The sequence below is a fragment of the Siphateles boraxobius genome, unplaced genomic scaffold (genome assembly GCF_051911475.1).
Source record: "Siphateles boraxobius isolate OS27281-9 unplaced genomic scaffold, OSU_SipBor_1 65, whole genome shotgun sequence".
Lineage (NCBI taxonomy): Eukaryota > Metazoa > Chordata > Actinopteri > Cypriniformes > Leuciscidae > Siphateles > Siphateles boraxobius.
The window spans coordinates 14,741,429-14,757,491 of NW_027509192.1; the positions used below are offsets into that span (position 1 = coordinate 14,741,429).

Sequence of the window (16,063 nt, forward strand, 5' to 3'; positions counted from 1 at the left end):
TAAAACAACATTAAAATTGGATTTATACAACATTTTATTAATACAAACATTTTCACTCATTGTATCATCTAATACTTTATTAGCTACAGTAGACGTTCATTAAGGATAAAGCGGTCAAGGGTGTGAACTTTGAGACTGTTTGAAGAACCGTTCTGAAAATTATAAGCCAGACGGAAAGCAGTGTTTTATTGCGTTGCAGGTTATGAAAACGGCACACACATAGTCCCAATCTTGTCCTTGTTGCTCGTGGCCGATTATCTTGATCACACCATGAATTGCACCCTCTGCTATTGGTCATGTGACCTGTGCACAAAGGGTCCAGTCTTTTCCCCTTATTCCAACTTATTGGTTTTCAGACCAAAGGAAAACAACAGAGTGATTGTAAAGATAAGACTTGGGGATAATTAACAGCAAATCCAGACTTAAAAAAATGAATTCCCCATCATCCATTGGTTGGGAAGAAGGGAGGAGGTTTGTTGATGTGAGGTTGAATCAAGTGTGTGTGGTCGTAAAATGTAGTCTTGGTTGTGAGGACCGTTATATAAAAGGTGTGTACAGTTCAAGCCAACCCATCTCGAAACGTGAAGTCCAACCATGAGTCCGTGCGTCTTCTCAATCCTGGTCATTTTGTGGCTGGTAATGGCAGTGGAAATGGCCACCTTGGAGGGCCAGCAGATCCTCCAAGCCTTGCACTGTCCGTCCTGCGAACGCATTCATTGTTCCCCTCGTAGAGCGCTGAAGCTCCAGTGTCAGGGTGGTATAACCACTGGGATTTGCGGTTGTTGTCCAGCCTGTGCCAAACTCGCAGGAGAAAGCTGTGGAGGCACCTGGGACTACCTGGGGAAGTGCGACGAAGGGCTGGTTTGCGTTCACCAAGAAGCTACAGATGGAAAACCAGAGGAAGAACGCAAGGGAAGCTGCAAATCAGGTACCGCTGAAGCTGAAGATGCCAAGTTACCCTGCCAGCATGTTACAGAGAATCCTAAAGGTCTAAATTAAAGAGCAAAGTTTGTTCTGGAATTCAGGTTTCTCATGGTCATGGTCGATATCAGGTAATGCCAGGCCTGACAAGTCATGGAAATTGATATATTCGAGGACAAATCATTTCTATAGTGAATTTAAAATAGTTATTTTTCATATGATTTAAATGCGTTCAATCATGGACGAGTGAACTGTGTGAATTATACAAAAGCAAATATGAAGTCAACAGGGGTTTTCAAACTGGAGTCCAGGGACCCAACGGAGAGCCACAAAAGGGTTTCTAGGGGGTCTGCAGAAACTTTCAGAGAAAAAATATTTAAAAAAGAAAATAATAGTAATATTAAACATAATCATACATTCTATTGATATGCATAGTTTCACACAAACACACAATATGTTATTTAAATATATTTATACAGTTTTATTAAGTTTTAATTATTTTAGTACTGAAGCTAAAATAAAATGTTGCCTGCATCTATCTATCTATCTGACTAAAACGTATGAAAATTAATGAAAAATTAATTTAAATTTAATTGACTATTTCTATCTTGCTATACATTTACAGTTTCATATTTTATTAATTTCTTTTGGTTGTAATATAACAATATAAAAGCCAATATATAGATGTATCTCACTTGATTATAATTTGTGTTATTTTATGTTAGATTTATTTAAAAATAAATCTATATATTTATATAGTTTTTAATTAAGTTTAAGTTTGATTTATTTTCATACTTCAACTTAAGCTAACCATAAAATGTTATATATATTTTTAAATATATATAAAAATAAAATATTTAAATTTTGCTATACATCTGCTACATAGTTTAATATTTTATTAATTTATTTTGGTTGTAATATAACAATATAAAAGCCAGTCATTTAATTTTGAAAACATTTGGTCTTAATATCATACTTAAATTCTTTCTCACATAGTATAATTTTGCTCATACAGTATAAAGTGAACTTTATGCATTAAAATATTTGGCTGCCCCTGTGCCCATCATGCCTACTGTGTTTGTAATGTTTTAACTTTAAGTTCAGGTCCACACCATTGAAGAAAAAAAGAAAAGAAAAAGGCATCATCAAGGTTAATGTAATTTATAAACTGTGAAGAGAGATATGGCAGTCTAGGATTCCTTTGATCTCGCAGCACTTTCCCATAAAAGCAAAGCTCTTATTGTTCTTATCTATACAGTGATGAAATCCACAACCCTTCGTGAAGAACTGCATCCGTATTGTAACGGGATTCCATCAATTTTATTGTCCGTTTTTTTTTCTTTGACGTGCAGAACAATATTTCACAATATTACCTGGAGACTTTACAGAGTGCTGGACTCTTGCATTGACAATACAAGATCTTGAGCAAAAATTGATACAGCAAACATTTATTTTCATCAAGAGGTGCCACTAATTGCTAATTTTCAATGCATTTTGGATTTGTACTTCCTAACAGTGCTTGATGTTCTCAAAGCCGACACCTGCAGACCTGAGTGCACATGGGAGTTCTGCAGGGCGAATCCCAATGAAATCTGCTCAGCAAGGTAACTTCTGCTTCAATTTTTCTACATGTAGTCTTGATATTTGATTCGTCTTAAATTATTTCAGACTTCATTTCAGTCCAGTAGGTTACTGGCATCAGTTGTCTCTCTCTCGTAACTGTTAAATTCCCTCTATCCCGTTGCAGGTCTGTATCGATGGAGAAGCGTGAGTGTGGAGGGCACTGCCAGCACACAACCTGCTCCAGCTGCTTGGTTCTCAGACCTCCATCTTGTGCACAGTCCTGTTCCCCAACAGACCACGTCTGTCTGCATCGCTTTGGAAGGTGTGTGCGTGGTCACCTGACCGAAGACAAACATCCACCCGTCTGCTACCAAAACCTACAGGTCAATTTTACTTCTGTGTTGCTCTTTATCATTCTTTTATTTTGACAAAGCTGAAATATAAATGTTTATTTATGATGATTTCAATATTGTTTCTTTTAATTAAAACAAAATGCTTTTATTGAACTATACTTTGGGGCCATAGTAAAGATACATACACTTAAATCTTATATTAAAGGGGCTAAATGTAGAATTCAGAAAACCTTGTTATATAGCGACACCAGTGGAAATTAAGTGAACTGCAGACAGAAACTCACTGCTCGTGCTCGCACTCGTAACGCACAAGAGACTGAACGTGATTCAAGGCCCTGAGTATTTTCCCCTCAGCGTAAAGGTTGAGAGGTTCATCTATCACTGTTTACCATGTTCGTAGAGTTAGTTTCTGGAGTAAATGTATAGGCTGTGTATATTTGTTTTTTGTTTTTTTTAATGGCGGGTGCTTGTGTTTTGCGTATGTTCGGCCAATCAGTGTACACTTACATCACTGGTAATTCCTATAGTGCAGTGTTAGACCCTACTCTGAAGTAGGAGCTCATTTAGTTCCCCCAAAAGGAGTTCCTAGAACTAAAATCGTTCCCACTTCCTGCGCTGCGAACACGACAAAAAGTGTGTACTTCCACCATTAGTTCTAGGAACTATGAAAGGTTCCTCTGGTGCGAAAGCCCCTTATTAGTTTGAATGAATCGCTTTTCTTTGCATGACACATTGACCTAACAGTACAGAAAGGCTCTTTCGGCATTATCCTGAACATTGTATTAGCATTCGTTTCATGTGTTATAGCATGTAAAGGATGGTCTCGGGGGCGTAACGTCACATCCTTTTGATTTTCCCGGCAAAAACGTCCCGTGTCCTTCACATATAAATCAGTCAACAGGTTTTTATAGACAACCTGGGAAGTCGGGGAAGGTCTCATTTTCTTAAGTTTCGTTACAAGCTGTTCACACATTGCCAATTTTTTTTAATAAATTGATATAATTCTTATATATATACCCCTTTAAATAATAAATATGATAAAATAATAATATATTTATATATAATAACAAACACACACACACAACATTCTATTTTATTAATCATATTTATAATTATTTGTTGTTTTATTACAGTATATATATATATATATATATATATATACTAGTGTACATATTCTTTATTTTATTATAATATTTTTATGTAAATTATATATAATTACTTTGCTATTCTTTTAACAGAGTAAGTCTGAGGGATTCTTTGTGTGTTTGGCTCCTGCCTGTCCAACTGCAGCAAACTGATTCTACATTTTAAGAGGAACTCAAATAATGCAAACCAGTTAAAAAATGTAGCACAAAAGGCAGCTATTTCTATTAATGCATTTCATTACTATTTAAAAAAAAATGTTATATGCTATAATATAAATCAATAATAAGAATGTGTGATTTATAAATGCGCTGAAATGTTTCGCATTAATGTTGTACAGCTCTTGTATATTATTAAATACAATATAAAACACTATGTTGCCATTACAACATCCTAAAACCATGTAAAGTCTATGGGGCTACAATAATATTTTAGTCAATAAAAAAAAACGTTTTTTTTTTTTTAAATAATGTATTCTAATGTATTTGTATGTGCAAATGTTTTCTGAATAAAACTGACTTTTAATTTTCACTTTTTTTTTTCATAAAAGGGACTAATAAGGTCATACTGACCCGTTTGGAAAAAGTGCCCAGCGCAGAAACGTTCCCAGCCCTGTCTGGCTTGTTACTCAACAATATATTTATGAGCGTGCAATTAGACATTCATCCATGAACCAGAACAGATCCATAACAGATCAACCTCTTCACAATTCTTTTGATGTCTATCTTATATAAAGCTGCATCAAGAAAAGAAATGTTAATTGTTAAGTGATAAACACATTGGCATTAAAATAAATACGGTTCATAGGTTTATAATATGCTTCCATGTTCTAAACCTGAAAAACAACAAGTGACAAATAAGTATATCATTCAATTTTTAATATGGAATAATTGATCTTTTTTATGATATCAACAGTAATTGAAATATATGCATTTATCTAATTTTATGCATGAAAGTAAGTAACACTAAATAAAAATTTCGAATCTATGGTGCACACAAATGTACGGAAGCCCTGAAACACAACGTAAAAAAAATTCTAGCATTTCGAGATTAAAGTCGAAATATTTTGAGATTAAAGTCGAAATATTTCAAGATTATGGTCAAAATATTTCAAGATTATGGTCAAAATTCCGAGAACACAGTTTTCTGTAGAAGTTTTTATTTATTTTTTTGTAAAGAATTGCGCTCGTGAAGTCGAACCACTTGGATCTAAATATAATAGTAGCTTTTTACTTTTATCTGTGCTTTAATCAAAAGGAAATTCTACAGGTGCTAATGATTCTTTTTTTTTACGTTGCGATTCATGGCTTCTGTACAAATGAGTCTCCGCTGCTCAAGATGAAAAACATGCCGCTTTTGTTATCAGTCAAATTTTACTGCTTTTGTTTTTGACTGATAAAAACAAGCCAGACAAAACGTTCAGTGTGCCAAGAGCCATAAACTACAACAACAGCCAGTTTACTAATGCATTTCACTCCGTCCCTTACGAAACACACTGTAATCCTGTTGCATTTATTTAATTTAAATAATTTCACAATTCAGATTCTCTGAATTATTCAAGTTGGAGACATTTATGCAATATCAAGTCTAATTTTCATTACAGTTTTAATGATACTGACCAACATAACATTCTCTGCATAGTTGACTTGTTCTAGACAGTACAATAGCCTAGCAACATGAAAACTTATATATTTGCCTCAAAACTCAAAAATATTTATCTATTATAAAAAAAGCACACAGACCTCCCTACATGATTATTTTTATTAATATAAGCAACAGTTTTGCCAATGTCTAGGTTGAAAAGGCAGCGCTTTCGTCTTGATCATTTGGTTGAAACTAGTGTAGTGAACCCTTTCAAAAAGTAAAAACAGGCTACATGCTAACATGTAACATTCTCGGTGGCTAACATTAGTGCACAGATGCACAGTGTTTATGTAAATATACGTAAAGAAAAGAAAATGAAGGATAGCGTGTAAAAATCAAGTGACGCATGGAGGAATGTCGTGTTGAGTGGATAAAATAGTTCCTGAGTCTTTTTTTCCCTCTTTTATGATAGTCTTTGTGAGTAAAAGGCACTTTGGACGAGAGCGTTTATGTGATGCGACAGTCTGGGTTACCGGAACATTCTGTGCCAGTAGGACTGAAAAGCGGACGAGTTGAAGGCACCGATGAATACGAGGAGCAGTATATAGAGGCCCATCATGATGGCAAAATGATGTCTGACGAGCCACGACCTCCCTTGAGCATGTCTGGAATCAGAGCAGAACATCATTATAAAGAGCAAGTTAATTTAACCAGTAGAAAACAATACACATTCTTAAGTCTTTAAAGGTTCAAAACGATACTAAGCATCTTAAGTATCCTAAAAGTGGTCCATATGATTAACTCACTATATTCCAAGTCTTTGGAAGTCATACTAGGGCTGGGCTAAAAATACTGATTTCCAGATTTTAATTGATTCTCATTTTGGCCCTGTTTACATCTGGTATTAAGATGCGTTTTGGTCGTTTGGATCACAAGCAGACGAGAGAGACACACATTTACACCTGTTGTTTTAATCCGTCTCTTTTGTCCACATAACCACTTCGGTCCTGATTTCTTCGAAGGGAGGGTCAATGAATGGGCTTTTTCAGATCTTTCTATGTAATGGATGAAATAAACTCGCGCAATTTACATATATGAACGCGCCCGGAGACGACGGAAAAACATTTTGACACTGAACACTGTGAGTGTGTGTTAGAAATCAGGAATGGTGAGAGAACATTGTGCTTGGTATGTTTTTCGTCTTCAAACCAAACTTTGGTCTTCAGCCAACAAAGTTTAAATCCCGTCTGGCTAGTGCGCTCCTCATAATGTTTACACGTTAGGTCAGTAGATGGAGAGTAGTTAGTTTTTTGTGGCAGTTTGAACGCATTTGACCACATGAGTGTTTAAACTATGAAAACAATCCGGTCAAATGTGTTTTCTACTACCTCTGGAAGTGGCTGAAAGTGGACAAGCTCAAAACGTTTTAGACCCCGTTTACACCTGTATTTTGTGTCGTCCACTTTGACGAAAACGCATCTAAAAACTTAATTAGAAGAACCGATATTGATTTTTAAATCTCAAGAATCAATCTTTCAGTCTACGCTGTTAATGAATGAACAGAACTTTGTATCTTGCCTCCCATTCAATGAATCTCAGTAATCTTTGTGCATTGTTACTCCTGACATGAAACAAAGTCTCAGCTTCTAAATTCGATAAAGCAAAGCGCATGTGAACTGATCATCTCTTCCGCTTTACTACAAATTCCATGAATGAACATCAGAAGGTATGTTGAAAGATCCATATCACGTCGCATGTAATCGCTCATTTAGTGTTTCAACCCCAGAAAGATGTAAAAAAAAAAACAGCTTGTAAACAATGTAACCTAATGTTGCATTTACCTCAGAAAAGTCATTTGAAGACCATAAACTCGATAGTCAGCAAGAAAAAAATAACTATACATAGAAGTATTTCGCTAAATATATGCACCATATTGCATATTCATTATACTTTTTCTTAACCTGCTCTTCAATATTTAATGTATGTTTAAATAAATGTTTTCATGACAGCCACCATTTAAGTGTTTATATTTCACAAAAAACAAGTAGAAACATAATTTTGTCATTAACAAGTTATTATTATAAGATTTTTATTATAAAAACTTCCTTCTGTGCAATTTAAATGCAAGTAGCCTACAAATCAGTCAATTTTAACCTTTAAAATTATAGTAATGCACCAAATGGAGTTCCCTGTGTAGTTTACAGCATTAGTTGAGAGATATTTTTCTCCTGTAGAAACTTTTTTTTAGGAAAATGTAGAAACTCCAATTTGTGGATATTGAGTCGAATCGAAATTGAATCGAATTGAAGCGTGAAATTTGTGTCAATACCCAGCCCTAAGTCGTATGATAGCTTTGTGTAAGAAACATCCAAATTTAAGTTATTTAATCAAAATCTTGACAGTCTCATCTTTTGAATGAATTAGTTGATATACAGTAGTTCACATTACAAGTCTATGATTTGTTCACTATTGGCTGTGAAAAACGTCCTTTTTAAAGTTCTAGTCTCTAACTCATTGTAATTGTGAAAAAAAAAGTGTGTCAGGCGCATTCCTAAAAACTTCTCCATTTGTGTTCCTCAGAGGAAAAAAATATGACTATGAACTATTTCTCTAAAGTGGATTTTTTTAATTAAGAAAGTCCTGCAAAGAAAGTCTTTATATAAAGCGTGACGTCTACTGAGATGCACCAATTGTGTCCATGTGAATGAGGACGTCTCACCGTGATCTGTAGCGTCTCTGGGAATACACCAGCAGGTATTTCACTCTCAAAAGCTCGTTGTTGGTCACCACAAAGTATTTCTCGGGCACCTCGCCGCCTTCACTGTTCCTGGCCCTCAGACGCTGGCGGTCAATGCTCTCGGAGTCTGAAACACACAGTGAGAGCTGAATTTTAGATATCTGCTGGGATGGTATCATAATGGATAGACATTTTTACACAAAACTGGATGAAAAATCAAATCAGTGTTTACTTTCATTTTGTTGACAAGAATGTAGCATATTACTGTTTGAAAGATTTATTGCTATAGACGTAAAGCACGTACGTCTAGAAGGTCCAACACATTGAAAGTTTCTGGGATACTGATAACTACACTGAACAAAATTATAAACGCAACACTTTTGTTTTTGCCCCCATTTTTCATGAGCTGAACTCAAAGATCTAAGACCTTTTCTATGTACACAAAAGGCCTATTTCTCTCAAATATTGTTCACAAATCTGTCTAAATCTGTGTTAGTGAGCACTTCTCCTTGGCCAAGATCATCCACCCCCCTCACAGGTGTGGCATATGTTCAGTGTAGGATTGCCAATACCAGCCAATACCTGTGTTTTCAATTGAAGCACTGTCTTTTACTACCGGTCACAATTGTGACCATTAACAAATTTACAAGTCTTACGAGCAAAATATATATGCAGGAGTATAATTTTCAAAATATATCAGTAGTAGACCCTTTAAAGAATATATGTACAAAATATGATAGTTCTATCTGTTAATTAAGATGTTTTACATACTACTTTTTGTAGTAGTCTGAGGAAGACTTCTTCTATCTAGATGTTCAAGCAGGAAGTAGACTGATCTGGTCATGTGACCTTTCACACTAATCACATGACATTTATAGATTTTAATCAAGACAATCTATTTTGTCATTTAAAAGTTGAATTTCGTGACCAAAGTCAATAACAACATTTTTAGAGCTTCCAGAAATAAGAAAAAAGATGCGGTCACAATTGTGACCGGTGGGATTAAACGGGTTAAAGCATTAACACACAAACCGATGTTATAACATAAAAACAAGCAGGCTACTGCATGCATGGTTTGGCATGATTGAATGCACGCAAAGTGCGCTCCCTTAAAAATTCCTAAAGCTGACATCAGTTCATCGCGATCTCACACATCTCTGTTATTATCAATGAAGCTGACTGCACTATGAATCTTTCATAATATATAGCCTACACTTTGTTTGTTATAATTGGAGGATTTGCCAGCATACAGAATTCAGCACTGAACAAAAAGTCCGTTTTGAGCGGTGAGGGGAGTCTATCTTAAATGCTTCTGATTGGCCATTGCGTTCAAGAAATCAGCACATATGTCTGTGATTGGCTACATCGCTCAACGCTGCAAACATGTTATAAAACGAAACTCTGGCCTGTAAATCCTTTGTATTTTGTTTTAGTTGTTCTTGTTGCTTTTCTGCAATAGATGAATAAAAATTTATTCGTTTTTGTTTTATTCATAGATATTTCTAGTTTGCGGGAGTCCCACCAATCGTTTTATTTTCCCGGACCCCACACATACAGAGTGAGTGCATTACAGCCCGTGCCCGCGCTCGGCCATCAAATCTAGTCCCGCGCCGTACTCTCGCCGTGTTGGGAGTGCACATCTCTAGATCAAAGGCCCGGCCTGGCCCGAGGATAGTGACGGGAAATATCCCCCCGACCTCGGGCAGAGAATCTAAACTCTTATGGCAGAGGCAGAGGAGGCATCTATCTAGGTGAACCGAACGCGAACAATGGTGTAATGATTCAGTTCGACTCCCAAGACAAGACGATGCTCACCCGACTGGCCAATAGGAACGTTCCAATAGGAAAAAAAGAACGTGGCCCCGCCCATGACACAATTTTCACAGCTAAAGCAAAATCCTGACACGAGAGCAAAAAATTGCAGCGAGAGCAAAGAAAAGCGTTTTGAGAGAAACACTTTTTTTTTAGAGAGAAAATGTTTTCACACTGATAGCAAAAAATATATATTTGAGATTTTTTTTCAAAGTATTTTGAGAGTGATTTTTTTCCTCAGAAATAATTTTACAAATTTCAAATTTATATATTTTTAATGTTCTATGAGAAAATACTTTATCTCAAAACTTTTTTTAGTCTCAAATATTATTTTTTGCTATTGGTATGAAAACTTTTTCTCTCAAATATTATTTTTTCTCTCATGAAATGCTTTTTTGCTATCAGTGTGATAACTTTTTCTCTGAAACTTTTTTTTTTCTCTCAGATCATTTATTTTCTCGCATGTAATAAAGACACATTTCTAGCTCCATATTCAGGAAGCATATATTTTGAATTTAGTTAGCGCGATGGCGGAGAATAAATATGTTAATAAACGGCAGAAATTGTCTAAAGTGTGGGATCATTACACACATAATTCACTTAATACACTTAACTCGCTGAAACAAGGTAACGTAGTCTAAGCCTATTGATGTTCGCTGATTTTAATCCCATACTGTATTTGTAGCGATGTCGTGATGCGGTTTGACTAGATATGATTTTTAGCTTTGATGACATTTTTAAGTAGTAAACGTAACTATCACGTTCAATTGCAAGAGTATAGCCTAAAAAAGAACCCCTTCTCTCACACACACACACACACACACACACACACACACACACACACACACACACACACACACACACACACACACACACACACACACACACACACACACACACACACACACACACACACACACACACACACACACACGCCAGTCAGACCGAACTCTCAGAGAACTGAGTTCTCAAACTTTAAAGACAGTCGTTGCCGCCAACCATTGGTGAAATAATGTGTGTAACTTATTTTGCTGTTAACGGTTAGGAACTATTTTTTCCAGCGGAAGGAAGGCTTTTGGTGATTTTACTTCATGAAAGTGGCATAGATACATATTTTTTGGCTTTAGTATTTGTATTGTGTGGTAGCCGTTTTATAAAAGCAATAAGGTACTCAGGGCTAGTGCTAAAGGGGTTGCACAACGGCCTTCAGCCGTGACTTATTCACGATACAGCACAGCCTCTCCAATAAGGGGAGAGTGGGGTAAGATGTGCCAAACTAGTATAATTTGTCACATGACTACATCTTTAAAAAAGGGCCAATCAGACAGAGGTGACTTCATATTTATTAAGCGTTTAATTTTTAATTTAGGAAAAACAAAAGCGTAACAGCAATAGCATAAAACATAATTATTGCATTTCAGTATTGGCCTGAATTTAATATCATTAATATTTTAACTTTTTCTCACTGGTTTATGCAAATATGAACAATAATAAGAGAGTTTGTGATTTATACTCTATGTTTTATTGCCTACAGGGCCAACTTAAATAAGTGGCTCATCTTACCCCACACAATCTATATACTGAAAAATACACAACTATTCCATTACAAACATAATCATAGTACCCATAGTGTTATTCGAACATGGGAATGGCTCACAGATCTGAAAAGTTTGATTCATGATGATTGACAATGAACACATTAAATTGATAAAAAAGTGACAGTAAAGACAAAGAATCCTGAAAAACAATGTGTCATGGTACACAAATATATATAAAAGAAAACTCTTATTTTAAATTGAAATAATATTTCACAATATTACTGTTTTTACTGTATTTTTTTTATCAAATAGGCTAAATGCAGCATTGGTGAGCAAAAGACACTTCTTTCAAAACCATTAAACGATCTTAACGACCCCAAACTTTTGAACATTAATGTATTCAGCTGTTCATCTGACACATTACCTTTCCTCTTCACCTGACACTTCACATCAGGATGATCTATGATTTCACACAAGGCAACGCAGCTGATCAGAGGCCCGAGGACGCTTTCCCTCCACCCGTTACCGTGAGGACTGTAAAGGATGGCCATGCTGAGGTCACTGGTCAGGTATGTGCCCTCCCCAAACAGTGAGGTCTGAAATATCAAATCATAATCAAAGATTAAGTGGCTTACTGTGTCGAACAAATGAGCAGATAACATTGTAGTTATAATTATCATCTTCACACATATTATCTAAACATAAACTGATAAGGGCCAGTCAAACACATCTGTCAGGCATTATTATTTGTAGTCCTCTATGATAACCAAAGAATGATTGCCTGGAGAGCATCCAAAACAGGTATAAATGAGCATCATCCTCCAACGCACATCATCCACATGCTGACCTTGTTCAGGTGGCAGTGTAATCCGTTGTGTATGATGGAGTGGAAGTTCTCCAGTCTGCTGCCGTGGAATGCATAGATGAGATCTCGTCCAGCCCGCGTCCTCTCAAACTTGGAGTTGAGCAAATCACAGTACTGCAGTTCAAAGAGGAAGTCTGGTGCTGGAGCTGAAATACCCTCACTTTGGGTCAGCTGGCTGAGTCTGGCAAACTGATGGAGTGAGAATGAACACCAGTGAACATGCAGGGATGTGCCAAACTAAACAGACTAATCTGTGGGATGTCTCAATGACTAGTCCAGAATACCAGGACCGAAAATGAGGTTTGGTTCTGTTTTCTTAACGATTTGTACATTATTCCACTGAGGCAAATTGAAAACCGAACTAAAATGACTAAAATTATAAATCTTATTAGTGAATCAAACATGCATAAAGCATGCAGTGTAACCAATGTAGTCTGATTCCAGAACAAATGACTGGTTCCTTTTAGTGAATCAGAAACATAGAGCATGACCAGAGTTGCTTCCTTCCCAAACCAATGATTCTTATGAGCTGGTTCTTTTTACAGAATCATAAACGTACTCTGACCAGTCAGTGCAGTCCGAACTAATGACTCTTATGAACCGCTTCTTTTTGTTGATCGGAAACATGGAGTGCTACTAGTGTTTTTCCTTCCTTAAATGAATAATTATTATGAGCTGGTTCTTTTAGGTCATTTACAAACATATGTCCAGTGTAGTCTGAACTAATGATTCTTATGAGCCGGTTCTTTTTAGTGAATCGGAAAATAGAGCTCCATCCCCTAATAAATGATTCTTGTGAGCTGGTTCTTTTTAGTGAATCACAAAGATAGAGTGCTTCTAGGGTTCAGTCCGAACGGAGTTGTCAAAAAGTACCGACATTTTTAAATTGTGTCGCTTTGAGCGCTGTTGAGTGTAATCGTAAACACCTCTGATTGGCCAGATTGTGTTCACATGCTCATTGGATTTGTCTGTGATTGGCTACAGTGATCATCTATTCAGATGAAATCTGAACAAATACACACAGCATTTCTTTCTCAAAAGAACTCTTTATAGAAGAATCATAATCAGATTCGACTGTCAAGTTCAAGGATCTAAATGAAGATTAGCAATACCTCCTCTTTCTGCAGGGTCTTCACAGCAAAACTCTTAGAGGACAGAACCCAGTGCACTAGAGCCAGATGATCATCTCCATCACCATGTCCAAGACGCACCAGATCTCTCACGTTTGGTAAAGTATCCACATCTTTTTGCTGTGAGGAACATAGAGGAATCAAAATTATAAAACACGTTTTGTTTGGGAAAGCCAACAACATGGAGAGCTCAATTTCTTCAAACGTCTTACCAGATCTTCAAAGTCCTTGATCTCTCCTCGAAGGTAGCGAGGAGGGAAGGGTCTGAGTGCCGAGTCGCGTTTGTAGCTCTGGACGGCGGCCACGAAGAGACTGCAGCGCAGGTCCGCCGCTACTGGGTCTCGATGCAGACAGGAGCAAACCAGCTCTCGGACCGCAGCTGTGGGGAGAGGCGGCTGCATTCCCAACACTGAAACACATTTATCATACCAATAAACTGTGAGAGATTTTCATTAATGCATAGTTAGGGATAGTTCACCCAAAAATGAAAATTCTGTCATTAATTACTCACCCTCGTGTCGTTCCAAACCAGTTAGACTTTTGTACATCTTCGGAACAAAAATGAAGATATTTTCGATGAAATCTGAGAGATTTCTGTGCCTCTATTGACAGCTACGCAACTGAAACTATGACGCTTAAAAAAAATCATAAATGGATGAATTGAGAGGTTTTGTCCAAATTTTCTGAAGAGACACGATCGCTTTATATGATGAACAGAATGAATTTAGTCTTTCATTCATCATATAAAGCGATCGAGTCTCTTCAGAAAATTTGGACTAAACCGCTCAATTTTATGGATTAGTCATAATCTCTTTATGAACTTTTTGAAGCATCAAAGTGGTAGTTTTGTAGCTGTCAATGGAGGGACAGAAATATCTCAGATTTCATCAAAAAGATCTTCATTTGTGTTCCTAAAGTCTTATGGTTATGGAACGAGATATAATCATTATATTTGTTAATTCACTGTAGTAACTGTAATAATAATAATTATACATTTCCTTTAAATGTTTGTATGGTTACCATCTTGTGTTTATTCTAAAATTTGAGTTTTAACAAAGTGAAGAATTAAATAAATTAAAAAGTATCAAATTAATGCATAATTCATACATTTAATGTTAATAACTTGTTGTCAGTGGGACTGATAGCTTGGCCAGCAGATTAGCTGCTGATAGTTAATAACAGCTAGTGAAAGCCAAACCATAACATAAACGTGTCTATCATTTGCTCTTGGACTTCTAATGCTCGAAAGTGATACGGGTTTAATGCAATAGTTCGTTTAATAGTCTCTGCTGACTTTGTTTACATGTTAAGCTTGTTAGCTGGTTAGCTCAGCTTATCATCTCATTAGTGGAGAAATTCACTCAAGCTTCAAGACCCAAACGATTACTCATCGTGTACTCATCACTCCATTTGTAAATACATTTAAAAATATCAAACATTTGCCATGCACATATGAATCTTACCTTGTGTGCCTGAAGTTCAGGCATCTGAAAGCCACCGGAAGCTAAACGTGTCCAAGAACTTCTGGAGCCACAGATACTGACTCCACCAGCAGGGGGCGCCATACACTGAGAGCATGGCTCTCCTTCTTGTTTAATGACGATCCAGTCTTTAGGAGTGTCGCCACCTACTGTACTGGAGAACAAACCATATTTTTTCCATGGGTGATGATTGAAATCTGTATGATTGCTATTATTATAGCTGTTAACTCTGCCGTGCACAGACAATTCATTGGGCAATTTCAAACTCATTTGTGTTTTAAATGTCAGAGCACATGCATATTCCAACCTCATGATTGACAGGTTCTTTAGAACCATTCGTATACATTTGAAAACGGAATAAAATGTGTTATTTCAAATAGCATTGACCTTGTTTCAAATATCTTTGTACTCTAGTAATTTCAAATCTATGAGAGGTTTTGGAGCACCAATAATAAGAGTCACATTACAGAAGATCTTACTGTCATTCTCCAACCTAACCTGTATCCTCCATTCCCAGCAATACTCCAATACTTTGCGAGTATGATGACTATTCGCTGGTCCTTGAAGATTTACCAAGTACATCACTGCCAGTTTTTCCCTTTATAAGATCTAGATGCATCTCTATCCCAGTTGTGTTTGCAGGGGAAATGAAAAACATCTCTGAATGGAGTGAACTATGAATACTGTAAGTGATTCATAAAGGAGCACGTATATTCTCTGTTTTTTTGTCATGATACAACACTGTAAAAAAAGTTGCTGCCTTACATTTTTAAGTACAATCAACTTGAACATGTAAGTCATTTCAACATAAACTACGTTAAACTGACATAAAAAAACTAGTTGAATCTTGCAACTTATAAAAAAAAGTTAAGTGCTTAACTTATTTCGATGAGTTAAGCAATGTAAAAACATACGGTGACCTAACTTAGTGATCAT

General features: G+C 36.3%; 2 protein-coding genes across 2 annotated transcripts; one reads left to right on the forward strand and one right to left on the reverse strand.

Annotated features, from left to right (window-relative positions):
* Positions 1-594: 594 nt before the first annotated feature.
* LOC143721073 (uncharacterized) lies at positions 595-4,207 on the forward strand. The gene is made up of 4 exons (XM_077211234.1): positions 595-928; positions 2,438-2,525; positions 2,669-2,867; positions 4,076-4,207. Exons 1-4 carry the CDS (start codon positions 595-597, stop codon positions 4,133-4,135), a joined length of 681 nt encoding a protein of 226 aa, XP_077067349.1. The 3' UTR covers positions 4,136-4,207.
* A 636-nt stretch (positions 4,208-4,843) lies between these two features.
* Positions 4,844-15,211, reverse strand: parp16 (poly (ADP-ribose) polymerase family, member 16). Its single transcript, XM_077211235.1, has 7 exons — positions 15,110-15,211; positions 13,859-14,055; positions 13,629-13,766; positions 12,499-12,705; positions 12,076-12,247; positions 8,284-8,428; positions 4,844-6,229 (listed from the first exon to the last, which is right to left on the reverse strand). The coding sequence occupies exons 2-7, from the start codon at positions 14,045-14,047 to the stop codon at positions 6,094-6,096; spliced, it is 987 nt and encodes a 328-aa protein (XP_077067350.1). The 5' UTR covers positions 14,048-14,055; positions 15,110-15,211; the 3' UTR covers positions 4,844-6,093.
* Positions 15,212-16,063: the final 852 nt, after the last annotated feature.